Raw genomic sequence first — 26,984 nt, forward strand, 5'->3', positions numbered from 1 at the left:
ATATTACAGTATGTTTACGGTCACCCATGTGAATGCAGGTGCAAATATTAAACTTGTTGAATATTTGTATATTTCACCACTGATGTATGTATTAATTGAGTGGCCTTTCCTGTCAAAACTCTTGCATCACCAAAGTTCACCTGAACATCAAAGCAGAACTCACTGCAACTACTTGGGATTCAAACAAAACTGGACAGGTATCTTTTATTACTCTTTTTTTTTTCTGTATTCCAATTTTGCACAATTTGCAATCTTATTATTTTTCAAGGTTCAAACAGCCTTTGGACACCTCAACGGATTTCAGCACTTCAAAATCACTTCTCTGAGGTAGTAATATTACTATAAAGCTTTTATTAATACTATATGTATGTATATATATATATACATGAATATGTATGTATATATATATACATGAATATGTATGTATATATATACATGAATATGTATGTACATATATACAAATATATCCATCCATCCATTTACTACCGCTTATTCCCTCTTGGGGTGACGGGGGGCGCTGGCGCCTATCTCAGCTACAATCGGGCGGAAGGCGGAATACACCCTGGACAAGTCGCCACCTCATCGCAGGGCCAACACAGATAGACAGACAACATTCACACTCACATTCACACACTAGGGCCATTTTAGTGTTGCCAATCAACCTATCCCCAGGTGCATGTTTTTGGAAGTGGGAGGAAGCCGGAGAACCCGGAGGGAACCCACGCATTCACGGGAAGAACATGCAAACTCCACACAGAAAGATCCCGAGCCTAGATTTGAACCCAGGACTGCAGGAACTTCGTATTGTGAGGCAGACGCACTAACCCCTCTGCCACCGCGAAGCCCTTATACAAATATATATATATATATATATATATATATATATATATATATATATATATATATATATATATATATATATATATATATGTATATATATGGTACTACATTGAACAAATAAGTCATGTTGTTACAAAATTTCATGTGACGATCGTAAGGGGGAATTAATAGAAATGAGTCATGTTTCTCCTCTCTGAGCTGCAACCTTAACGTGGTAAAAGAGTTTTCGTGTCCCAATGATCCTAGGAGCTATGCTGTCCGGGGCTTCTATGCCCCCTGGTAGGGTCTCCCAAGGCAAACTGGTCCTAGGTGAGGGATCAGACAAAGAGCAGCTCGAAGACCTCTATAAAGAACACAAACAAAGGACCCAGATTTCCCTCGCCCAAACGCGGGTCACAGTGGCCCTTCTCTGGAGCCAGGCCCAGAGGTGGGGCAAGATGGCGAGCGCCTGTACCCATGGGGCCCGGCCGGGCACATCCCGAAGAGGCAACGTGGTTCCCCCCTCCAATGGGCAAAGCACCCATAGCAGGGGCCACAGAGGTCGGGTGCAGTGTGAGCTGGGCAGAAGCTGAAGGCAGGGCACTTGGCGGTCTGATCCTCGGCTACATATGCTAGCTCTTGGGACTTGGAACGTCACCTCGCTGGGGGGGAAGGAACCTGAGCTAGTGCGCGAAGTGGAGAAGTTCCGGATCGATATAGTCGGACTCACTTTGACACACAGCAAGGGCTCTGGAACCAGTCTCTTGAGAGGGGCTGGACTCTCTTCCATTTTGGCGAAGCCGGCAGTGAGAGGCGACGGGCTGGGGTGGCAATTCTTGTTGCTCCCCCCGGCTCAGGGCCTGCACGTTGGATTTCAACCCAGTGGACGAGAGGTTAGCTTCCCTCCGCCTTCTGGTGAGGGGACGGGTCCTGACTGTTGTTTGCGCTTACGCGCCAAGCAGCAGCTCAGAGTACTCACACTTTTTGGATTCACTCGAGGGAATACTCGAGAGTGCTCCCCCAGGGGATTCCGTCGTTCTACTGGAGGACTTCAACGCTCATGTTGGTAACGACAGTGAAACCTGGAGAGGCGTGATTGGGAAGATTGGCCGCCCGGATCTGAACCCGAGTGGTGTTTTGTTATTGGACTTTAGTGCTCGTCACAGATTGTCCATAACAAACACCATGTTTAAACATAAGGGTGTCCATATGTGCACTTGGCACCAGGACACCTTAGGCCGCAGTTCCGTGATCGACTTTGTAGTTGTGTCATCGGATTTGCGGTTTTGGACACTCAGGTGAAGACAGGGGCGGAGCTTCCTACCGATCACCACCTGGTGGTGAGTTGGCTTCGATGGTGGGGGAGAAAACCGGAAAGACCTGGCGAGCCCAAACGCATTGTGAGGGTTGACTGGGAACGCCTGGCAGAGTCTCCTGTCAGAGAAAGTTTCAATTCCCACCTCCGGAAGAACTTTAAACATGTTACGAGGAAGGCGCTGGACATTGAGTCCGAGCGGACGATGTTCCGTACCTCTATTGTCGAGCCGGTCGCAAGGTGGTTGGTGGCTGTCGTGGCGGTAATCCTAAAACTCGCTGGTGGACACCAGCGGTGAAGGATGCCGTCAATATGAAGAAAGAGACCTATCGGGCTATTTTGGCTCATAGGACTCCGGAGGCAGCAGACAGGTACCGAAAGGCCAAGCAGTGTGTGGCTTCAGCAGTCGCGGAGGAAAAACTCGGACATGGGAAGAGTTCGGGGAAGCCATGGAAAACAACTTGCTGACAGCTTTGAAGCGATTCTGGACCACCATCCGCCGCCTCAGGAAAGGAAAGCAGTGCAGTGTCAACACTGTGGATGGTGGGGATGGTGTTCTGCTGACCTCGACTGCAGATGTTGTGGATCGGTGGAGGAAATACTTCGAAGACCTCCTCAATCCTACCAGCACGTCTTCCTATGAGGAAGCAGTGCCTGGGAAATCTGTGGTGGGCTCTCCTATTTTTGGGGCTAAGGTTGCCGAGGGAGTTAAAAAGCTCCTCGGTCGCAAGGCCCTTGGGGTGGATGAGATCCGCCCGGAGTTCCTTAAGGCTCTGGATGCTGTGGGGCTGTCTTGGTTGACAAGCCTCTGCGACATCGCGTGGACATGGGGGGCGGTACCTCTAGATTGGCAGACCGGGGTGGTGGTTCCTCTCCTCAAGAAGGGGGACCGGAGAGTGTGTTCCAGCTATTGTGGGATCACACTCCTCAGCCTTCCCAGTTAGGTCTATTTAGGTGTACTGGAGAGGAGGCTACGCCAGATAGTCGAACCTCAGATTCAGGAGGAACCCGTGTGGTCTTCGTCCTGGTCGCGGAACTGTGGACCAGCTCTATACTCTCGGCAGGGTCCTTGAGGGTGCTTGGGAGTTTGCCCAACCAGTCTACATGTGCTTTGTGGACTTATAGAAGGCATTCGACCGTGTACCCCTGGAAGTCCTGTGGGGAGTGCTCAGAGAGTATGGGGTAACGGACTGTCTTAATGTGGCGGTCCGCTACCTGTATAATCAGTGTCAGAGCTTGGTCTGCATTGCCGGCAGTAAGTTGGACGCGTTTCCAGTGAGGTTTTGACTACGCCAAGGCTGCCCTTTGTCACCAATTCTGTTCATAACTTTTATGGACAGAATCTCTAGGCGCAGTCAGGGCGTTGAGGGTATCTGGTTCGGTGGCTGCAGGATTAGGTCTCTGCTTTTTGCAGATGATGTGGTCCTGATGGCTTCATCTGGGCAAGATCTTCAGCTCTCACTGGATCGGTTCGCAGCCCGGTGTGAAGTGACTGGGATAAGAATCAGCACCCCCAAGTCCGAATCCATGGTTCTCGTCTGGAAAAGGGTGGAGTGCCATCTCCAGGTTGGGGGAGAGATCTTGCCCCAAGTGGAGGACTTCAAGTACCTCGGAGTATTGTTCACGAGTGAGGGAAGAGTGGATCGAGAGATCGACAGGCGGATCGGTTGGGGGTGTTTCAGTAATGCGGACGCTGTATCGATCCGTTGTGGTGAAGAAAGAGCTGAGCCGGAAGGCAAAGCCCTCTATTTACCGGTCGATCTACATCCCCATCCTCACCTATGGTCATGAGCTTTGGGTCATGACCGAAAGGACAAGATCACGGGTACAAGCGGCTGAAATGAGTTTCCTCTTCCGGGTGGCGGGTCTCTCCCTTAGAGATAGGGTGAGAAGCTCTGTCATCCGGGAGGAGCTGAAAGTAAAGCCGCTGCTCCTCCACATTGAGAGGAGCCAGATGAGGTGGTTCGGGCATCTGGTCAGGATGCCACCCGAACGCCTCCCTAGGGAGGTGTTTCGGGGGCACGTCTGACTGGTAGGGGACCCAGGACACATGACACATTGGTAAAACTAGGTCTCCTGGCTGGCCTGAGAACGCCTCGGGATCCCCCCGGAGGAGCTGGACGAAGTGGCTGGGGAGATGGAAGTCCGGGCTTTCCTGCTTAGGCTGCTGCCCCCGCGACCCGACCTCGGATAAGCGGAAGAAGATGGATGAATGAATGGATGGATGGATGGACGGATGGAGTTTTGTTGCATCAAAAGATGTATTTTTACTTGAGAACATCAAATCAATTTAATCCACAATCTTCATGGTCATTTTTTTCCCACCAAAAGCAACCTGAAAGGTTAATAAGGTCAGGTAATAATTCATATTTGTGCACAAGCAAAGAAAGTTGTCCAAAAAGAAAAACATTAAAAAACACATTTAATGATAAATTGTTGCAAATGCAAAACAAGGAACTGAGACTCAAACCCAAGAGGATACATGTCTTTGAAGACCAGGAACAAAGATGGCGCTTTAAAAAAAAAGTGTTTTTATGCTTATTATATATTACATATATTATATATCCATCCATTTTCTACCGCTTATTCCCTTTCGGGGTCGCTATAAATTGTTCTTGCTGCAAAATGGTAGCCTAGCCAACTTATGCTTTGTTCGCACACTGGTCTTGTGATTTGCTTTATGGCATTTTTGTTTTCTTTATTGGGAAATTTCCGTGTTCGGAGCGTTTGGACATTGCTGCATCTGTGAAAATTTTTAATCATAATCACAATCAAAATACCAATAACAATCACAATCATAATACTCACAATCAAAATCACAATCATAATCGTAAACATAATCAAAATCATAATCATAATCACAATCGTAATCACAATTGTAATCGTTATCATGATTATGATCACAATCGTAATCATAATTATAATCACAATCGTAATCATAATCACAATCACATAATCACAATCATAATCTTGGTAAAAAAGGTTCATTATGTCCTCTTATTCATATACTCTTTCAAATGTTCTTGTAATCAGACAACATTTTCGGTATATTAGATGGAATCTTTACCTGACATGTTTTGACTGTCATCTGCAGTCTTCTTCAGACGGGTCACCTGACCACTGTCAAGTGTTGCCTATCAGCTGTTCTTATAGGCGTGGCCAACCAGGCAGACATGTCAAGTTGGTTGACTTGTCTTTTTTTCTATTTTGTTCTTCTGTTATGATGTTGGCCCATTCATAGAGTGTTCTCACGACTAATAGTTTGTGTGCTGTGTGATGTTAGGAGGTCCAGAGTAGATATTGGTCGGTGCGTGTCGGTTTTTGATGAACAGTAATGTTTTGACTGCCGTCATCTTTGCGGTGGATTTTCATGTCCAAAAAAAGTTATGGTCCCGTTCATTTCCTCTTCATGTGTGATTTTGATGTTTCCAGTCTTGTCAATACTATTGAGGTGGTCTGTAAGATCTTGTGTGTGTCCCACTTTTATTTTCTTCAAAATGTCATCCACATATCTTCTCCAGATGGTGGGTTTGCAGTGTATGGGTGCTGTATTGATGGTGGTGGTTTCTAGGTCTTCCATGAAGAAACTGCTCCTTATTGTTGATAGAGGGTCTTCCATTGCAAAGCCTTCTTTTTGTTTGTATATTATTCCTTTATATTGGAAGTAAGTGGGTTTTGCAACGAAACTGAGTAATATGTGTATGTCGTCCGGTGTAAGGTTTGTTCTTGCTTTTAGAGTCCTGTCGGTTGTGATGCGTTTATTGATGATGTCAAGGGTGACATCTACTGGGGTTTTAGTGAACAATGAAATGATGCCATGTGAAATAAACATTTTATCTGGTTCCAATTTTATTGTGTTGAGATCTCGTGCAAGTTGTTTTGAACTTTTGCAGTGGTATTCTGTGAGGCCAGGGAGAGGTTTTATTAGTTTGAGCGCTTTTGATAAATTATATGTAACGGAACCTATACTGTCTACTATTGGGCGTAGCGGGGTATCTTTTTTGTGAATCTTTAGTGTACTGTATTTTCTTGGGATTATATTTGCTGTAGGTATCCAAAATGTAATATTGATTGCGAGTTATTTTTTTGCGACTAATGGTTTGAGGAAGGTCTTGAGCATTTTTTTATTTTCTTCTGGGGGATCATTTTTCACTATCTCATACGTGTTGTTATCTTTCAGCACTGTTTCCATAATTACTCTTGTTCTCCCTTTGTTTGCTGGTATGATGGTGATGGTTTCATCTTTATTGAGTGAAGTGATAGCTTGTCTTTCCTTTTTTGTGATGTTGCTTTTTGGGAGTTTTGCCATTTTTAATATCCCTGCTACTGCGTTGCGTAGCTCCGCCTTTTTCCCCTGCTTGTTTATTTTCTTACACGCCAGTTCTGTAGCTAAGATAAAATCTTCTTGAGGCACCTTGTTCGGTGTGATGGCAAAATTTAGACTGCGTCCAAGTACACTCATTTCTGTTTCAGTGAGCGTGCGTCGTGAGAGGTTGCGCAACCACTTTTAGTTTGTGTAAGTGTGTCTCCTTTTTTCTTTTTCTGTCAATAAGCTTATTTGACTTATTTATCTGACTTTCTTTGGTCATACCGAATTCTTGCTCGTGGATTAGTTTGAGATGTGTTTTTATTAACTTGTTTGTGTCGTGTTCAGTTGAGATGTTTTAAAGTTCTTGAAGTTGTCCATTTCTGCTTCCGTTTGCTCTATGATCCTGCCAATCTTGTTCACTGTGATCCGTATCCTTTCTTGCATTAGTTATTTCCGTGCTTTGGTAATCATTCTTCTGCGTTCTTGGTTCTCATAGGGTTTTTTATGTTGAGGCTTGTTGGCGTAATCTCCTCTTGTCTGCATTTGAGGTTGAATCATAGTTGGTTTCTGTAGCGTGCTCGTATTTTCTCAAGGTTCTCCAAGCGGCGGAGGGGGTTAACACATCCGTATCCAAGTCTTTCTTTAAGTTGTTCAATAAGGTTCAGTATGTCTTCTTATTCAGATACTCTTTAAAACCTTCTTGTAATCAGACAATATTTTCGGTATATTAGATGCAGTGACGTGCGGTGAACTAAACACCAGGTGAGGCATGCATACTTTTTTTTCTTCTTTTTTTTTTTTTTTTTGACTTAAATTCATATGTGCAGCTCTAGTCATTGTTAATTTGGGTTGCACATTTGAGTTACAGGAAAAAAGGGAGTGTTTCGCTTTCATAAAAACGTTATCATAATGATATTATGATATGATAAATGGGTCCAAAAACTTTTTGATAAAGTTGTTACTAAACAGTTTTTGGTCCCATTTGCTTTTGACAAAATAAGTCAAGTATCTTGAGTGTATACTACCTTTCTGTATTTGTATCTGAAGCAGCAATAGCTATCCTGCATGAAAACGTACTTTGTATGATCGCATTCATTTTGTCTTAAAGTCCAGTTTAGAGAAGTATTTAATCTTGGATACAGTATATAATCCTCCATATTGGCAGACACATTCATTTAATTCAATTTCATTCCAAGAAATTGAACAATATTTTTGCATCTGACAAAAAACGCCCACAAACGCTGGCTTATTCTAATAAAAATGCCATGTTTGTTATAAATAGTTAAAAAAAAAAGAAAAAAAAAGGCCAACTTCCGCTGGAGAGACCTGTGTCTGCTAGCTTGAGCGCCCCCACTTCTCCCAGTGTGGCGAGTCAGATTACTGCTGAGGCATTGAACTGCAAGTTGACGATATATCGCCCCTACCTTGAGGCAGAGGTACTTGCTGCCTCAAGACCTGCCTTTTCCATGTGGCAACAAGCATGCGCCCCTTCGCGCGCACGCCCAATACACACTGTGTGTAGCCGTGGAGGCACCGCCTGTGTCTGCCTCACTTCTCATCAGGAAACATGGAATTTCTGCGATTTTGACCAGGAAAATTATCAAAATATACAGGAACCACACCAAAATCACATAGAAAGCATAAACCAAAAGAGAAATATTAAAACTTATTTTATTTTATTACTTCGTTTTGGAACATCTCATTGTTAAGCCACCTGGTGGCAGGTGAAGCACTACCTTACTTGCATCCCTTGACAGCACGTCACTGATTAAATGGAATCTTTACCTGAAATGTTTTGACTGTCATCTGCAGTCTTCTCCAGTGTCCACTGTGACGTGTTGCCTGTCAGCTTTTCTTATAGGCGAGCCAACAGGCAGACCTATCAAATCATAATCATTATTATAATCACAATCATAATCACAATCATAATCGCGATCATAATCGTAATTTAACAAACATAAATCACAACTATAATCACAATTATAATCGCGATCATATCATATTTTCACAATCATAAATCACAATCAAAATCAAAATGATAATCACAATCACGTAATCATAATTGTAATAATCATTATCACAATCATAATCGTAATCACAATCATAATCATAATCCCAATAAGGCCAGGGAATCTGACTGTTTGACATGCTGAATGTAAATTGTTGAATCTACTGTAGGTTGAAATAAGTGTCCGCTAAAGATTTAGAAAAAAGCTCTAGTTGTTGGTTGATTTGTGTTGATTTGTGTTGATTTGTTTTGCTTTATGTTCCTTGTCCTCTGTGAAGGCGATCCAACACAAGTGCTGACTTCCAGGTCGTCCTTGGCTGCAAATGTCAAACTGCCAAACTCCAACAACTTGTGTCCACTTTGGAAACCAGTCTCGGAGCAGTTATTCAGGTCCACACTGAAGGCAAGTACCACAGCTTTCCTTTGTAGTGCTCCAAGAATCAATTACTTCATGTCCTTTTACTTTGTAGGCTTTAAACATGCAGTACTCCGATATTAAAGTATTTAAGTTCCTTTTACTTTGTAGGCTTTACATGCAGTAAATCAAGATTAAAGTATTTAATGTCCTTTTACTTTGTAGGCTTTAAACACGTAGTACTCCGGGATTGAAGTATTTCATGTCCTTTTACTGTGTAGGATTTAAACATGTAGTACTCCGGGATTAAAGTAGTTGATGTCGTTTTAATTTGTAGGCTTTAAACATATAGTACTCCAGGATTAAAATATTTGATATTGTATTACTTTGTAAAATTTAAATGTAAAATACATCTACTATGTAGTACTTCTAGATTTGATATTGTTTTGCTTTGTAAGATTCAAATGTAAAACATCTCCCATGTACAGTAGTACTTCTAGATTAAATTATTTTCTATTATCGTTTTACTTTGTAGGCTTAAACATAAAACACATTAAAGAAGACACTTCCTGTCCCGGTGCTGTGGTATTTCCTGTTTGGTGTGTGTATATATATATGTATATATATATTTATATTTATATCTATAGATAGATGGATGGATGGATGGATGATATATATATGTCTGTGTGTGTAAGTATGTAAATGCCATCCATGCCGCTTATTCCCTTTTGGGGTCGCGGGGGGCGCTGGCGCCCATCTCAGCTACAATCGGGCGGAAGGCGGGGTACACCCTGGACAAGTCGCCACCTCATCGCAGGGCCAACACAGATAGACAGACAACATTCACACTCACATTCACACACTAGGGCCAATTTAGTGTTGCCAATCAACCTATTCCCAGGTGCATGTCTTTGGAAGTGGGAGGAAGCCGGAGTACCCGGAGGGAACCCACGCATCCACGGGGAGAACATGCAAACTCCACACAGAAAGATCCCGAGCCTGGATTTGAACCCAGGACTGCAGGAACTTCGTATTGTGAGGCAGACGCACTAACCGCTCTCCCACCGTGAAGCCATTTTACACAAAGCCATTTTTAGGCCATCTCCATGCAACCAAAAAGAGTTTGTTAACATGTAGCCTGTTTTCAAAAAAAAAGTTTAATTATAATTATTATACAAATTGATACATTGTGAGACTCGATTTTGAATCCCCGGAATCGGAATCGGACTGAAACTTTAGATTCACGCCTCTATGGGAGTTTGATATCGCGATTTTTATTCATCCTGATTGAAAATCTATTTCCACACAGGTATGGTCACCTTAGAATCAGCAGAAGCGTTGGTGCCGTACATGTCCGCTCTGAAGCTCAAGTGCACGTTTGAGGAGATGTCGAGTGGCGCCAGCTGGAAAATGTTTGGATCAAACGGCTGCTTTGAGCTCCGTGACGGCAGTGTTGTGAAAGTGAACTCCAGCTGTGCCACAAAAGAAAATAAGTCTTGCATTGTACTGCGACTTCAGAACATAACAAACATTTGGACAGGTGACTTTTGTTGGGCATTTCTGCAATATGATATTCTTTTTTATGGACAACACCTTGATATCTTTGGTTTGGTAAACAAATATTCCTGTGAATGTGTTGTGTTGTTGCAGGCACGTATGAATGTGGATTTACTGTGGGGTCCATCAGGCACACAGCAAAGACACACCTTGGAGTTGCACCTCTGCCTGAACACATCTCTATGAAGGCCACGCCGTCCACCGTGGACTGCTCCAACAGACCAAGCTCTGACATTGTTCCAGTGATCGTGACAGCGACAGTCCAATACCACAACTCCTACCAAGTCTGCTGGAGATACAAGAAGACAAGTCACTCCAACACATGTAAGTTCCACGACTAGGACAAAAACCACACTGCTCCTCCCGTATCTGAGGTTTGACTATTCAGCGTAGCCTCCTCTCCAGTACACCAGAAATAGGTGAGCCCACCATAGATTCCGCAGATACTGCGTCCTCATTGGAAGATGTGTAGGTGGGATTGAAAAGGTCTTCAAAGTATTCTTTCCACAGCCCCAATCGACGTCAGCAGCACACCATCCCCACCTTACACGTTGTTGGCAGTGCACAGCGTCTTCTCTGAACTCCTTCCATGTCTGAGTTCTTGCCTGTGCAACCGCCAAAGCCACACACTGCTTAGCCTGTCGGTGCTTGTCCGCTGCTTCGGGAGTCCCATGAGCCAACAGGACTCCTTCATAAGCTTGACAGCATCCCTTACCACTGGTGTCCACCAGTGGACTTTGGGCTTACCGCCACGGCAGGCACCAACCACCTTGCGGCTAAAGCTCCGATTGGCTGCTTTAACAATAGGGACACAGAACATGGTACACTCGGACTCAATGCCCAGTGCCTCCCTCGTGACATGATCAAAGTTTGGGCCTACCAGGTCTGTCAGGCATTCTCCCCCACCATCGGAGCTGACTCACCACCAACTAGTGATCGGTTGAAAGCTCCACCCCTCTCTTTCCTGGAGTGTCCAAAACATGAGACCGCAAATCCGATGACACAACCACTAAGTCCATCATCGAACTGCAGCCTAGTGTGTCTTGGTGCCAAGTGCACACATGGACACCATTATGTTTGAACATGGTATTTGTAATGGATAATCTGTGACAAGCACAAAAGCCTGGTAAAAAAACAACACTCAGGTTCATTTCTCCCAAACACGCCTCACCAGGTTTTACTGTTGTTGCCAATGTGAGTGTTGAAGTCACCCAGCAGATCAAGGGAATCCCCTGAGGGAGCACTTTAAAGTATTCTCTCTTGGGGATCCTGAAAGGGTGGGTCCTACAATCTGCTGTTTGGTGCATAAGCACAAACAACAGTCAGAACCCGTCCCACTAATCTTAGGGGAGGGAACCTAGCCTCTCGTCCGAGTTAAAGTCCAACATACAGGTGGAGAAACAAGTATAGCCACCCCCTCCCGTCGCCTCTCACTGCTTGCAACGCCACAGTGGAAGAGAGTGCAGCCCCTCTCGAGAAGTCGGAATCCAGAGCCCTTGCTGTGCGTTGAAGTAAGACCAACTAGATCCAGCCGGAACTTCTCTACCTAACGCACTAGCTTCCCCCCCTCCTGCACTTCTCAGCGAGGTGGCGTTCCAAATCCTAAGAGCTAGCTTCTGTAGCCTTCGACTGCTGCCCAGCTTACTGTGCACCCAACTTCTATGGCCTCCCCTATGTGTGGTGAGCCCACTAGTGTGTGTGTGTGGCAATCATTGGTACTTTAACTTTAACTTAAATTAGAAGGGGGGCCCACGTTGCCTTTTTGGACCCTGCCTTTGACTGCTGCACAATTCACAGAGCACCCGAATGTTATTGGCTCTCCTATGAGTGGTGAATTCATTGGAAGGGGGACCCAAGTTGCCTTTTTAGGCTCTGCCCAACTGGGCCCCTTGGGGATAGACCTGGCCACAAAGGGCTCACCATCAAGCCCCAGCTTAAGTCCTGGCTCAAGAGAGGGGTCCTGGTGACCAGCATTCAAGCTCAGTCCTTGAAGATGTCTATTCTTTGAAGTGATTGATCTGCTAGGTAAGTAAATAAATCAATAAGTAAGTCAATGAATTAGTAAATAAGTAAATAAGCAAGTAAATAAATCAATAAGTAAGTAAGTAAGTGAGTAATTGAGTAAAAACAAGCAAATAAGTAAGTGAATAAATACATAAATAAGTACATCACATGAGTACATGAGTAAATAAGTAAATAAAAAAATAAAAAATGTTTTTAATTTTACAGTAAATGAAACATGGTGTTACAAGGGTAGAATAGTGCTATGTTTCCTTTGTTGTAAAATAAAAACAGTGCTAAGAATAAAACACTTTTTGCCCGTGTGGGTTGTGGTCTCTTGCTGGCTTAGGGCCGGTATATATATATATATATATATATATATATATATATATATTAAAACACACATATGTTCATCATTGTATACTGAACATACATACATGGTAAATGGGTTGTACTTGTATAGAGCTTTTTTACCCCTTTTTAAGGAGCTCAAAGCGCTTTGACAGTATTTCCACATTCGCCCATTCACACACACATTCACACACTGATGGCGGGAGCTGCCATGCAAGGCGCTCACCAGGACCCATCAGAAGCAAAAGGGAAGTGTCTTGCCCAAGGACACAACGGACGTGACTAGGATGGTAGAAGGTGGGGATTGAACCAGTAACCCTCAGATTGCTGGCACAGCCACTCTGCCAACTTCGCCACGCTGTTCCCACATACATATATTACATACACATGTATGTTCATAAGTACATACATACATACATTCATACACCCATACATTCATTTTTATTTTTATTTTTTTTTTTCTTTGATGCGCCAGCACATCACAGTAGCTCCTTTGACTTCCTTCATTTTACTTTATTTTTGGTATTATTCTCAACTTTTCTCGCTTTTCCCTTATCTTTTTCATAAACCACTAATTATGGTTCTTGGGTGCTTTTGTGTGTTTTCGTTACTTTTCTTTTTCTTTTCAGGCCGTTTTTTGTTCGGCTTTGATCAACCGGCCCTTTGTTTATACAAACAAGGAGGTGTTTACTCTCTTGTTGCCAGCGCTTTTGGGATCGTGGCCGGACATATTTGTGGAACTATGGAAAAAGCGCCGGGGATGCCGTGTGGCACAAAGATGAAGGAGCGGAGGAGGAAATTTAAGCCTGCAATTCCATCTGTCTTTGTTGGGAACATGCAAATAAAATGGATGAATTGTTCAGGCTCGTCCAAACTCAAAACGAGTACACCGTTTGCAGTATCATGTGCTTTACGGAGACTTGACTACACACAGACTTCCCGGATCACAGCGCGTCTCTAACCGGCTTCACAACCTCACGGGCCGATAGAGACACACTCCTGAGCGGTAAGAAGAAAGGTGGTGGGGAAGCAGCACCAGCAAAAGGGACTTAAACCGGATAGGCAAATTGATCAGGAAAGCCGGCCTAACTATTGGCACACAGTTGGAGGCGTTTGTGTACTGGACAAACTCCTCGCCATCATGGGAAATTCTGCCCACCCACTCCACCAGACAATTAAGGGAGAGCGGAGCTCATACTCCAACAGGCTCCCTTCAGCTTTGTTAACACAGTGTTCGTTTAAGGAACTCCTTCATTCCGCACTCCATCCAGTTGTATAATAAGTCGACATAGAGCAATAGATGATATTTGTCTATTACCTGACCGCTTCTATGTTAGCTACTTGTCTTTGTTTATAATGTGTATTTTCTGCTGGATCTACTCTCTATTTTATGCTGTCCTTTTTTTGCTGCATCTTTTACATATACTGTAATATTGTGCATTGTAATTGGGATTTGTTAAGCGCCGATTGTAGCTGAGATAGGCACCAGCGCCCCCCGTGACCCCAAAGTGAATAAGCGGTAGGAAATGGATGGATGGATATATATTGTATATACTATCTACAAACATAATATAATAATATATTAGTATATATTATATACTGTATATATTATATACTGTATATATTATATACTGTATATATAATATGTAAATATTACATATATGTTATATTTTGTATTGTTTTTATTGCTACTATGTTACATGTTTAGTCTAATTAATACCTTTTGTTTTCTCCCTCTTTCTGTAAGGCTTCTCACTGACTGTCTGGTTATGTTTTAGTTTTTCCTCTGTGTTTTATTTCCTGTCAGCGCTCTTATTTTTGTTCAGTTTCCTGCTTGTCTCCCTGAGCACTGTTTACCCTCATCTGCGGCTGATTGGCACCTGGCCACACCTGGTGTCATTGGTGCTATTTAGACCTGCCCTGCCATCCAGTCAGTGCTGGAGTATTACTACCTGTCGCTGTATGCTGTGGACTGCTTGCTGTCTCCAATTCTCCCTGGTTCCTTGTGTCATGTGAGCTGTTCCCTTGTTGCTTTTTGCTGTCTCCTGTTTTCCTGGTTCCTACTTTGTGTTTTACCTGCAATTTTGGACATTAAATCATGTTTTCCTGTATCAAGCCTGTCATCTTTCCATGTTGGGGTTCGTCACATTTCGTGACACTTTTTGGGCCCTTGTGTGCATTATCCTTCCCACCTTTTTAACTGTGCTGCTGTGTGGAACAATTTCCCTTGTTTATCAATAAAATGTGTCTAAGTCTAAGTTTATACATACATACATACATCCATAGATACATCCATACATACATACATACACACATACATTTGCACATCCAACCATACATTCATACACCCATACATTCTTTTGTACATACATACTTTTGTACATACATACATACATACATGCATACATACAAGCACACATATATTCGCATGCACATAAATACAAACATACTGTACATAGATACATACAGTACAGGCCAAACGTTTGGACACACCTTCTCATTCACAACTCAACTGATGATTCCAACTCCATTGAGAAAGCAAGACATTCCACTAATCTCTTCTGCTAAGGCACACCTGTGAAGTGAAAGCCAATTCATCGAGATAATTCCAAGAGTGTGCAAAGAAGTAATCAGGGAAAACGGTGGCTATTTTGAAAAAACTAGAATGAAAAAACATGTTTTCAGTTATTTCACCTTATTTTTTTTTTATCAAGTTCATAATTCCACGTGTCCATAGTTTTGATGCCTTCAGTGGCAATCTACAATGTAACGAGTCATGAAAATAAAGAAAACACATTGAATGAAAAGGTGTGTCCAAACTTTTGGCTTGTACTGTATATACATAAATACATACATACATACAAGCACACATAGTTACAGTTGCACATACATAAGTAAACATACACCATCAATAACTGTAACATAATCATGCTGACATATTTTTCTCTGCAGCTTCTGGGAATTCTCTGCGCGATGATTACAAAATGGAGGATTCCCTGCAAGTTGGTTACAAAATGGCAATCAGCTGCCAGAAAAGCAGAGAAGCACATTTTGTGACGGTCACTTTTAAAAACATCAAAGAGCAAGAAAAAAGGGCCAGATTGGACATTCCAGTCATTTATGGTAATGATGTTATGTTAATACAAAGGTATTTTCTACGAAACAATCTCTTACCTTTGTTATTTGACCTTTTACTTTTACTTCTCATTTTAAAAAATAGAGAGTGAACTTTTTTGCAAAGAAGATGAGGATTTGTGGCCAAAGACGCCAGACGGAGACACAGTGATCAAACACACCTGTCCAGATGGAAGACTGGGATACCAGTCGCGTACTTGTCAAAATAACACTTGGCAACCCGTCTTTTCTTCCTGTGTCAGCAAACATCTGCTCGCCACTTTGGAAGCAGCACAGGTACACTCTTGCTATATACTTGTATATACTTGTAATACTTCTATATACTTGCTATATACGTGGTACATACTTGCTATGTACTTGTATATACTTGCTATATATGTCAGTCACGTACTTGTTAAGATAGCACCTGGCAACCCGTCCTCTCCTGTGTCAGCAAACATCTGCTTGCCACTTTGGAAGCAGCACAGGTAAACTTTTGCTGTATACTTGTATATACTTGTACCATATTTTCCAGACCATAGGGCGCACCGTATTATAAGGCGCACTTCCGATGAGCGGCTGTAGTCAGGTCTATTTTCATACAAAAGGCGCAGGGCGCGTTAAAGGGGTCATATTATTTATTTATTTTCTAAATTGAAAACACTTCCTTGTGGTCTACATAACATGTAATGTTGGTTCTTTGGTCAACATGTTGCATGGATTATGTTTTACAGATCATCTTCAAGCAGCTTTCTGCCAGTCGCTTCAGGATGCGCCGTTTTGTGGGCGGTCTTATTTACGTGGCTCATCTTCGATAGCGTCTTCTCTCCGTCCTCTTTGTTGTAGCGGTGTAGCGTGCAAGAAAGGTAGTGGAAGAAATGTCAAAAGATGGAGCTAACTATTTTAATGACATTAGACCTGACTTAATCAAATCAACAAGGGAGCAGCATCTCCTCATCCGTGGCTCACTAGTGCAACAACAAGGCTGGAAATGTGTCCCTTGAAAAACCGGCCGACCGGAACACTTTAATAAATAAAGTTTCAAGAGTGAATTATGTTAACCCACTACAACTGTATGTTTGAGCACTTTCATGGCGAGTTTACTGACAGATATAAGTAAGAATTTTACACTACTTTATGTTAGAAATGGCAACAGTGGAGGCTGAATGTCCCATAACAAGAAGGTAGAGAAAAAGAAGAAGCTTATCTTTGCGGACTACAAAGGCGGACCTGCGCAAATTTTCAGGACTTATGCAGATCCCAAATACAGATAAGCATGTACCAGAAGGTTAGAAAAGTTGTATTTGGCTAAGATTGCGAAACAAAACGCCAGATAATATATTTTACCTTATACACACACCATAATAATACTTGTATGTTGTACAATCCATCAAGCGGTGACGCTAAATAACTTAACAAAGTCGTACTAAAACATTTTGATAGATTTTTGAGCATCGTGTGTGATGTTTTGTATCTTCAATGGAACATATACAATTTTGGTGTTGTTTACTTGAGTCATATTGCAGTCTCCACGTATCTCTCATGTGAGACTGCCATCATATTGCAGTCTACACGTATCTCTTATGTGTGACTGCCATCTACTGGTCACTCTTATCATTTCACTATGTACCAAGTAAAATGGCTTTGAGGTCGATAAGCACAACCAATATTATTCTGTGCATTAGGTGCACCGGATTATTAGGCGCACTGTCGAGTTTTGAGAAAATTAAAGGATTTTAAGTGTGCCTTATAGTCCGAAAAATACAGTAATACTTACATATACTGGTATATACTTGCTATACACTTGTATATACTTGTATGTACTTGCTAATAATTTTGTATACTTGGATATAGAAGTATTAGAGAATTATTTTTTCCTGAGGGAACTCTCCTGAAGTACTATCTATCTGTATACTTGCTATATAATTATATATAATTGCTAAAACTCGCCATAACTTGCTGGTACTTCTATATACTTCTATGTGCTTGTAATTATTGCTATATACTTATACATACTTGCTAATACTTGTATATGCTTGCTAATACTTGTATATACTTGTACTACTTGCTATATACTTGTATACACTTGCTAACACTTGTATGTACTTGTATGTGCTTGCTAATACTTTTTGTCAAGACTTGGGCTATCGCACGGTTTGTTTTCCCATGGTGCAAAGCGACTGGACTGGACAAGGCGTGAAGGTAAACAGATGATTTAATTATACGATTAAAAGGAACAAGCAAAAACGCGCGCACATGGCGGAGAACAAACTTGGCTAAGAAAAACAAAAACTTGCACAAAGGCAGAACTATGGACATAAAACAAAAAAAAAAACACTTACTGTGACATGAGCAAAGCAGCGTGAACTATGGCTATGGCATAAACAGAGTCCAGTGTATCAGGGATGAATCAGGAGTGTATCTAGGGTGGTGTCGTCAGGTCGACTACCTGGCAACTATGGCTTAAATAATAGTGATGTGATTATTGACAGGTGCGTGAGTCCAAACAAATCAGGTGCGTGAGTCGTGAACACATAATAGGTGAAACTAATGGTCGTCATGGTGAAAAAACAAAAGAGCGTAAACAGCTGCTAAGAGTAAAAAAAAAAAACAACAGAAAAGAACCAGACAAAACATGATAACAAGACATGACACTTTTAGATAAATGGTAGATGATAAATGAGTTGTACTTGTATAGCGCTTTTCTACCTTCAAGGTACTCAAAGCGCTTTGACACTATGTCCACATTTACCCATTCACACACACATTCACACACTGATGGAGGGAGCTGCCATGCAAGGCGCTAACCAGCACCCATCAGGAGCAAGGGTGAAGAGTCTTGCTCAGAACACAATGGACGTGACGAGGTTGGTACGAGGTGGGGATTGAACCAGGGACCCTCGGGTCGCGCACGGCCACTCTTCCACTGCGCCGCGCCGTCCCTACACACATATAAATATATATATATATATATATACATATATACTGTATATACTTTTAATACTTTCTATATACCTGTATATACTTGCTAATACTTGCTAATTGATTCAAGATTCAAGAATCAAGAATCAAGATTGTTTTTTTGTCATATGCAGGGTTAAACACAGTTTGCCGTACAATGAAAATCTTACTTTGCTAGTCCACCCTTCAACAAGTCACATGGAACTTACCTAAAAAATTAAAATTAAAAAAAATGGTTATATATACTTATATATAAAATTGTTATATAAACTTGTAGTACTTGCTATATATATACTTGTAATACTTGCTATATACTTTAATATACTTGCTATATAAGTCAGTCATGTACTTGTCAAGATAGCACCTGGCAACCCATCCTCTCAAACTATCAGCCAACATCTGCTCGCCACCTTGGAAGCAGCACAGGTACACTCGTATTATATACTTGTATATACTTGCTACATATGTCTGTATACCTGCTAATAGTTGGATATACTTGCTATATATATATATATATATATATATATATATATATATATATATATATATATATATGTATATATATATATATATATATATATATATATATATATATATACATATGTATATATATATATATATATATATATATATATATATATATATATATATATATATATATATATATATATATATATATATACATATATATATACAACAAGCTAAAGAGGCTAGCGGAGAAAAGCAGCGCCGGTCTGAAGGAAACTTCTCCCCCGCCACCGTGACCACCACTTCCCGAAGACAGCTGGCACCCCACTCGGCGACGGAACGTTTCTGTGAGTATGGCTTCCTGCGCTTCGTGCACTTTACTCATGGATAGGTTGGCTCTGCTAGAGAGCCGTGTCCGCCAGTTAGAGCAGTGTAATTTCGTAACTTTAGATGTTGCAGACACATCTGCTAGCGTTAGCTGTAGCGAGCTAACTAGCCCAGCTTGTAGCAGCCCTAACCGCCCTACAAGCTACGGTGTACCGGTTGAGACGCATAATAGATTTAGCCCTTTAGCTAGTCCTACACCCCAGTCTACCGGGCACCACACTTTAGTCATAGGGGACTCCATCACCCGAAACATAAAGCTTAGCAAACCAGCCACAATTAAGTGTATTCCCGGGGGCAGAGCACCTGACATTGAAGCTAATCTTAGGGAGCTAACTCGCAACAGGTCTAGTAAACACGTACGGCAGGCTAACCGCACCACTATTTATGCGAATATAGTAATACACGTTGGCTCCAATGACGTTAGGATGAGACAATCAGAGATTACAAAGAGAAACATAGCCAGGGCTTGTAATCTCGCCAGAAAGATGTCCAGGCATCGAGTAATTGTCTCTGGCCCCCTGCCTGGGAGAGGCAATGATGAGAGATATAGCAGATTAGTCTCTCTTAACAAGTGGCTGGATAGCTTCTGTAGACAACAGGGATTTACATTTATTGATAATTGGCCCTCTTTCTGGGGCAAACCTGGCTTGCTGAGGAGAGACGGCCTTCACCCTAACCAGGAAGGCGCTATCCTCTTGTCTCGGAACATAGACTTCGCATTGAGCCACATTTGACTAACTGCACTAGAGCAAGCCCGGTCACAGGCAATTACAGAGCCTGCTAGCCTGGGTATGGAATCAGTTAAGCTAGAACTAGCCAGCGCCAGGCTGGATGATCCCTGTACACATAGCAATTTTCGTAGAATAATACACAACTCACAAAGTGTTTTTTCTACTGTGTCTATGACTACGTCAGAGTTAGACATGCGTTCTACTGAGGTGGCAAATTATGATGCGTTCAGTTTATTGCAGCGCCAAGTAGACAATCTGAAAATTCCCGTCATATCAATTCCTAGATATGGTCGTAATTATTTTAAGTACACTGCGCATAATAAACGCAACATTATTAATATTGCTACTACGGATAATTTTATCAACAACTCCTTAAAACAGCCCACTACCTATAATATGGGCTTTCTAAACATCAGATCTTTGTCTCCCAAAATGTTATTAGTCAATGAGGTCATTAGAGACAACAACCTTAACGTCATCGGTCTTAGCGAAACCTGGCTTAAACCAGACAACTTTTTTGTGATAAATGAGGCATCCCCTCCTAACTATACGAATGCGCATATTGCCCGTCACCTCAAAAGGGGAGGGGGTGTCGCACTAATATACAACGAAAACTTTAACTTTAGTCCTAACTTAAATAATAAATATAAATCGTTTGAGGTGCTTTCTATGAAGTCTGCCACACCTCTGCCTCTGTGCCTGGCCGTTATCTACCGCCCCCCAGGGCCCTATTCGGACTTTATTAATGAATTCTCAGAGTTTGTTGCTGATCTAGTGACGCACGCCAATAATATAATTATAATGGGGGACTTTAATATCCATATGAATACCCCATTGGACCCACCGTGCGTGGCGCTCCAGACTATAATTGATAGCTGTGGTCTTACACAAATAATAAATAAACCGACGCATCGCAGCGGTAATACGATAGACCTAGTGCTTGTCAGAGGTATCACCGTTTCCAAAGTTATGATACTCCCGTATACTAAAGTAATGTCCGATCATTACCTTATAAAATTCGAGGTTCAGACTCATGTTCGGCAAGCTAATAATAAGAATAACTGCTATAGCAGCCGCAACATTAATACGGCCACAATGAAGACTCTTGATGACCTACTGCCCTCGGTAATGGCACCGTTCACAAAGTATGTGGGCTCTATTGATAACCGCACTAACAACTTTAACAACGCCCTGCGCGGAACCATTGATAGTATAGCACCGCTGAAGTTAAAAAAGGCTCCAAAAAGGCGTACGCCATGGTTTACTGAAGAAACTAGAGCTCAGAAATTATTATGTAGAAAGCTGGAACGCAAATGGCGCACGACTAAACTTGAGGTGCACCATCAAGCATGGAGTGATAGTTTAATAACTTATAAGCTCCAGACTATAATTGATAACTGTGGTCTCACACAAATAATAAATGAACCCACGCATCGCAACGGTAATACGATAGACCTAGTGCTTGTCAGGGGTATCACCGTTTCCAAAGTTACGATACTCCCGTATACTAAAGTATTGTCCGATCATTACCTTATAAAATTCGAGGTTCAGACGCATGTTCGGCAAACTAATAATAATAATAACTGCTATAGCAGCCGCAACATTAATACGGCCACAACGACAACTCTTGCTGACCTACTGCCCTCGGTAATGGCACCATTCCCAAAATATGTGGGCTCTATTGATAACCTCACTAACAACTTTAACGACGCCCTGCGCGAAACCATTGATAACATAGCACCGCTAAAGTTAAAAAAGGCTCCAAAAAAGCGCACCCCGTGGTTTACAGAAGAAACTAGAGCTCAGAAATTATTATGTAGAAAGCTGGAACGCAAATGGCGCACGACTAAACTTGAGGTGCACCATCAAGCATGGAGTGATGGTTTAATAACTTATAAACGCATGCTTACCTTAGCTAAAGCTAAATATTACTCAAATCTCATCCACCGTAATAAAAACGATCCTAAATTTTTGTTTAGTACGGTAGCATCGCTAACCCAACAAGGGACACCTTCCAGTAGCTCAACCCACTCAGCTGATGACTTTATGCAATACTTTAGTAATAAAATTGAAGTCATTAGAAAGGAGATTAAAGACAATGCGTCCCAGCTACAACGGGGTTCTATTAACACTGACACGATGGTATATACGGCGGATACTGCCCTCCAAAATAGTTTCTCTCGTTTTGAGGAAATAACATTAGAGGAATTTTTACAACGTGTAAATGGAATAAAACAAACAACATGTTTACTTGACCCTCTTCCTGGGAAACTGATCAAGGAGCTCTTTGTATTATTAGGTCCATCAGTGCTAAATATTATAAATGTATCACTCTCCTCGGGCACTGTTCCCCTAGCATTTAAAAAAGCGGTTATTCATCCTCTTCTTAAAAGACCTAACGTCGATCCTGACCTCATGGTAAACTACCGACCGGTGTCTCACCTTCCCTTTATTTCAAAAATCCTCGAAAAAATTGTTGCGGAGCAGTTAAATGAACACTTAGCATCTAACAATCTATGTGAAACCTTTCAATCCGGTTTCAGGGCAAATCACTCCACGGAGACAGCCCTCGCAAAAATGACTAATGATCTATTGCTAACGATGGATCCTGATGCGTCATCTATGTTGTTGCTCCTCGATCTTAGCGCTGCTTTCGATACCGTCGATCATAATATTTTATTAGAACGTATCAAAACACGAATTGGTATGTCAGACTTAGCCCTGTCTTGGTTTAACTCTTATCTTACTGATAGGATGCAGTGTGTCTCCCATAACAATGTGACCTCGGACTACGTTAAGGTAACGTGTGGAGTTCCCCAGGGTTCGGTCCTTGGCCCTGCACTCTTCAGCATCTACATGCTGCCGCTAGGTGACATCATACGCAAATACGGTGTTAGCTTTCACTGTTATGCTGATGACACCCAACTCTACATGCCCCTAAAGCTGACCAACACGCCGGATTTTAGTCAGCTGGAGGCGTGTCTTAATGAAATTAAACAGTGGATGTCCGCTAACTTTTTGCAACTCAATGCCAAAAAAACGGAAATGCTGATTATCGGTCCTGCTAGACACCGACCTCTATTAATAATACAACTCTAACATTTGACAACCAAACAATTAAACAAGGCGACACGGTACCATATGTCCCGGCAAGAAATCTGCGTTCAAAGGACTCCGGCTTATTAGTGATTCCCAAAGCCCAAAAAAAGTCTGCGGGCTATAGAGCGTTTTCCGTTCGGGCTCCAGTACTCTGGAATGCCCTCCCGGTAACAGTTCGAGATGCCACCTCAGTAGAAGCATTTAAGTCTCACCTTAAAACTCATTTGTATACTCTAGCCTTTAAATAGACTCCCTTTTTAGACCAGTTGATCTGCCGTTTCTTTTCTTTTTCTTCTATGTCCCACTCTCCCTTGTGGAGGGGGTCCGGTCCGATCCGGTGGCCATGTACTGCTTGCCTGTGTATCGGCTGGGGACATCTCTGCGCTGCTGATCCGCCTCCGCTTGGGATGGTTTCCTGCTGGCTCCGCTATGAACGGGACTCTCGCTGCTGTGTTGGATCCGCTTTGGACTGGACTCTCGCGACTGTGTTGGATCCATTATGGATTGAACTTTCACAGAATCATGTTAGACCCGCTCGACATCCATTGCTTTCCTCCTCTCCAAGGTTCTCATAGTCATCATTGTCACCGACGTCCCACTGGGTCATTATTGTCACCGATGTCCCACTGAGTGTGAGATTTTCCTTGCCCTTATGTGGGCCTACCGAGGATGTCGTAGTGGTTTGTGCAGCCCTTTGAGACACTAGTGATTTAGGGCTATATAAGTAAACATTGATTGATTGATTGATTGATAAACGCATGCTTACCTTAGCTAAAACTAATTATTACTCAAATCTCATCCGCATTAATAAAAACGATCCAAAATTTTTGTTTAGTACAGTAGCATCGCTAACCCAACAAGGGACTCCTTCCAGTAGCTCCACCCATTCGGCAGATGACTTTATGAAGTTCTTTAATAAGAAAATTGAACTTATTAGAAAGGAGATTAAAGACAATGCGTCCCAGCTACAACGGGGTTATAGTAACACAGATACGACTGTATATACGGCGGATACTGCAAATATCCAAAATAGTTTCTCTCGTTTTGATGAAATAACATTAGAAGGATTGTTACAACGTGTAAATGGAATAAAACAAACAACATGTTTACTTGACCCACTTCCTGGGAAACTTATCAAGGAGCTTTTTGTATTATTAGGTCCATCAGTGCTAAATATTATAAACTTATCACTTTCCTCGGGCACTGTTCCCCTTGCATTCAAAAAAGCGGTTATTCATCCTCTCCTTAAAAGACCTAACCTCGATCCTGACCTCATGGTAAACTACCGACCGGTGTCTCACCTTCCCTTTATTTCGAAAATCCTCGAAAAAATTGTTGCAGAGCAGCTAAATGAACACTTAGCGTTTAACAATCTATGTGAAACCTTTCAATCCGGTTTCAGGGCATATCACTCGACTGAGACAGTCCTCGCAAAATTAACTAATGATCTATTGCTAACGATGGACTCTGATGCGTCATCTATGTTGCTGCTCCTCGATCTTAGCGCTGCTATCGATACCGTCGATCATAATATTTTATTAGAGCGTATCAAAACACGAATTGGTATGTCGGACTCAGCCCTGTCATGGTTTAACTCTTATCTTACTGATAGGATGCAGTGCGTCTCCCATAACAGTGTGACCTCGGACTATGTTAAGGTAACGTGTGGAGTTCCCCAGGGTTCGGTCCTTGGCCCTGTACTCTTCAGCATCTACATGCTGCCGCTAGGTGACGTCATACGCAAATACGGTATTAGCTTTCACTGTTATGCTGATGACACCCAACTCTACATGCCCCTAAAGCTGACCAACACGCCGGACTGTAGTCAGTTGGAAGCGTGTCTTAATGAAATTAAACAATGGATGTCCGCTAACTTTTTGCAACTTAATGCCAAAAAAACGGAAATACTGATTATCGGTCCTGCTAGACACCGACCTCTATTTAATAATACAACTTTAACATTTGACAACCAAATAATAAAACAAGGTGACTCTGTAAAAAATCTGGGTCTTATCTTCGACCCAACTCTCTCCTTTGAGTCACACATTAAAAGCGTTACTAAAACGGCCTTCTTTCATCACCGTAATATCGCTAAAATTCGCTCCATTTTGTCCACTAAAGACGCCGAGATCATTATCCATGCGTTTGTTATGTCTCGTCTCGATTACTGTAACGTATTATTTTCGGGTCTCCCCATGTCTCGCATTAAAAGATTAAAGTTGGTACAAAATGCGGCTGCTAGACTTTTGACAAGAACAAGAAAGTTTGATCATATTACGCCTGTACTGGCTCACCTGCACTGGCTTCCTGTGCACTTAAGATGTGACTTTAAGGTTTTACTACTTACGTATAAAATACTACACGGTTTAGCTCCAGCCTATCTTGCCGATTGTATTGTACCGTATGTCCCGGCAAGAAATCTGCGTTCAAAAGACTCCGGCTTATTAGTGATTCCTAGAGCCCCAGGAAAGTCTGCGGGCTATAGAGCATTTTCCGTTCGGGCTCCAGTACTCTGGAATGCCCTCCCGGTAACAGTTCGAGATGCTACCTCAGTAGAAGCATTTAAGTCTCACCTTAAAACTCATTTGTATACTCTAGCCTTTAAATAGACTTCCTTTTTAGACCAGTTGATCTGCCGCTTCTTTTCTTTCTCCTATGTCCCCCCCTCCCTTGTGGAGGGGGTCCGGTCTGATGACCATGGATGAAGTACTGGCTGTCCAGAGTCGAGACCCAGGATGGACCGCTCGTCGGGACCCAGGATGGACCGCTCGCCTGTTTCGGTTGGGGACATCTCTACGCTGCTGATCCGCCTCCGCTTGAGATGGTTTCCTGTGGACGGTACTCTCGCTGCTGTCTTGGATCCGCTTGAACTGAACTCTCGCGGCTGTGTTGGAGCCACTATGGATTGAACTTTCACAGTATCATGTTAGACCCGCTCGACATCCATTGCTTTCGGTCCCCTAGAGGGGGGGGGTTGCCCACATCTGAGGTCCTCTCCAAGGTTTCTCATAGTCAGCATTGTCACTGGCGTCCCACTGGATGTGAATTCTCCCTGCCCTCTGGGTGTGAGTTTTCCTTGCCCTTTTGTGGGTTCTTCCGAGAATGTTGTAGTCGTAATGATTTGTGCAGTCCTTTGAGACATTTGTGATTTGGGGCTATATAAATAAACATTGATTGATTGATTGAAGTACATCCAACTATTAGCAGGTATACAGACATATATAGCAAGTATATATATATATATATATATATATAAATATATATATATCAATCAATCAATGTGTACTTATATATCCCTAAATCACTAGTGTCTCAAAGGGCTGCACAAACAACTACGACATCCTCGGTAGGCCCACATATGGGCAAGGAAAACTAGTGTCCCAAAGGGCTGCACAAACCACAACACGAACCACTACGACATCCTTGGTAGGCCCACATAAGGGCAAGGAAAACTCACACCCAGTGGGACGTCGGTGACAATGATGACTATGAGAACCTTGGAGAGGAGG

At 42.4% G+C, this 26,984-nt stretch overlaps 1 protein-coding gene and 1 long non-coding RNA gene across 4 annotated transcripts in view; one reads left to right on the forward strand and one right to left on the reverse strand.

Moving 5' to 3' along the window:
• Nucleotides 1-10,065: 10,065 nt before the first annotated feature.
• On the reverse strand, nucleotides 10,066-11,047 carry LOC133549522 (uncharacterized). 2 transcript variants are annotated; one of them, XR_009806099.1, is made up of 3 exons: nucleotides 10,793-11,047; nucleotides 10,513-10,649; nucleotides 10,066-10,278 (listed from the first exon to the last, which is right to left on the reverse strand). It is a non-coding gene; the product is annotated as an uncharacterized LOC133549522 (long non-coding RNA). The 2 variants fall into 2 exon arrangements; XR_009806098.1 differs by having other exon boundaries at nucleotides 10,513-10,652.
• adgrf3b (adhesion G protein-coupled receptor F3b) overlaps nucleotides 10,120-26,984 on the forward strand; it is a 43,856-nt gene continuing 26,991 nt past the window's right edge. Inside the window, exons 1-4 of one of the 2 annotated variants that reach the window (XM_061895015.1) lie at nucleotides 10,120-10,346; nucleotides 10,457-10,687; nucleotides 15,668-15,838; nucleotides 15,936-16,126. In XM_061895015.1, the coding sequence (XP_061750999.1) occupies nucleotides 10,157-10,346; nucleotides 10,457-10,687; nucleotides 15,668-15,838; nucleotides 15,936-16,126 (783 nt within the window). In that variant the 5' untranslated portion in view covers nucleotides 10,120-10,156. Of the gene's footprint in view, nucleotides 10,347-10,456; nucleotides 10,688-14,463; nucleotides 14,728-15,667; nucleotides 15,839-15,935; nucleotides 16,127-26,984 lie in introns of those variants that run through there. The other variant, XM_061895016.1, reaches the window with a different exon arrangement.

Source organism: Nerophis ophidion, linkage group LG03 (genome assembly GCF_033978795.1).
Source record: "Nerophis ophidion isolate RoL-2023_Sa linkage group LG03, RoL_Noph_v1.0, whole genome shotgun sequence".
Lineage (NCBI taxonomy): Eukaryota > Metazoa > Chordata > Actinopteri > Syngnathiformes > Syngnathidae > Nerophis > Nerophis ophidion.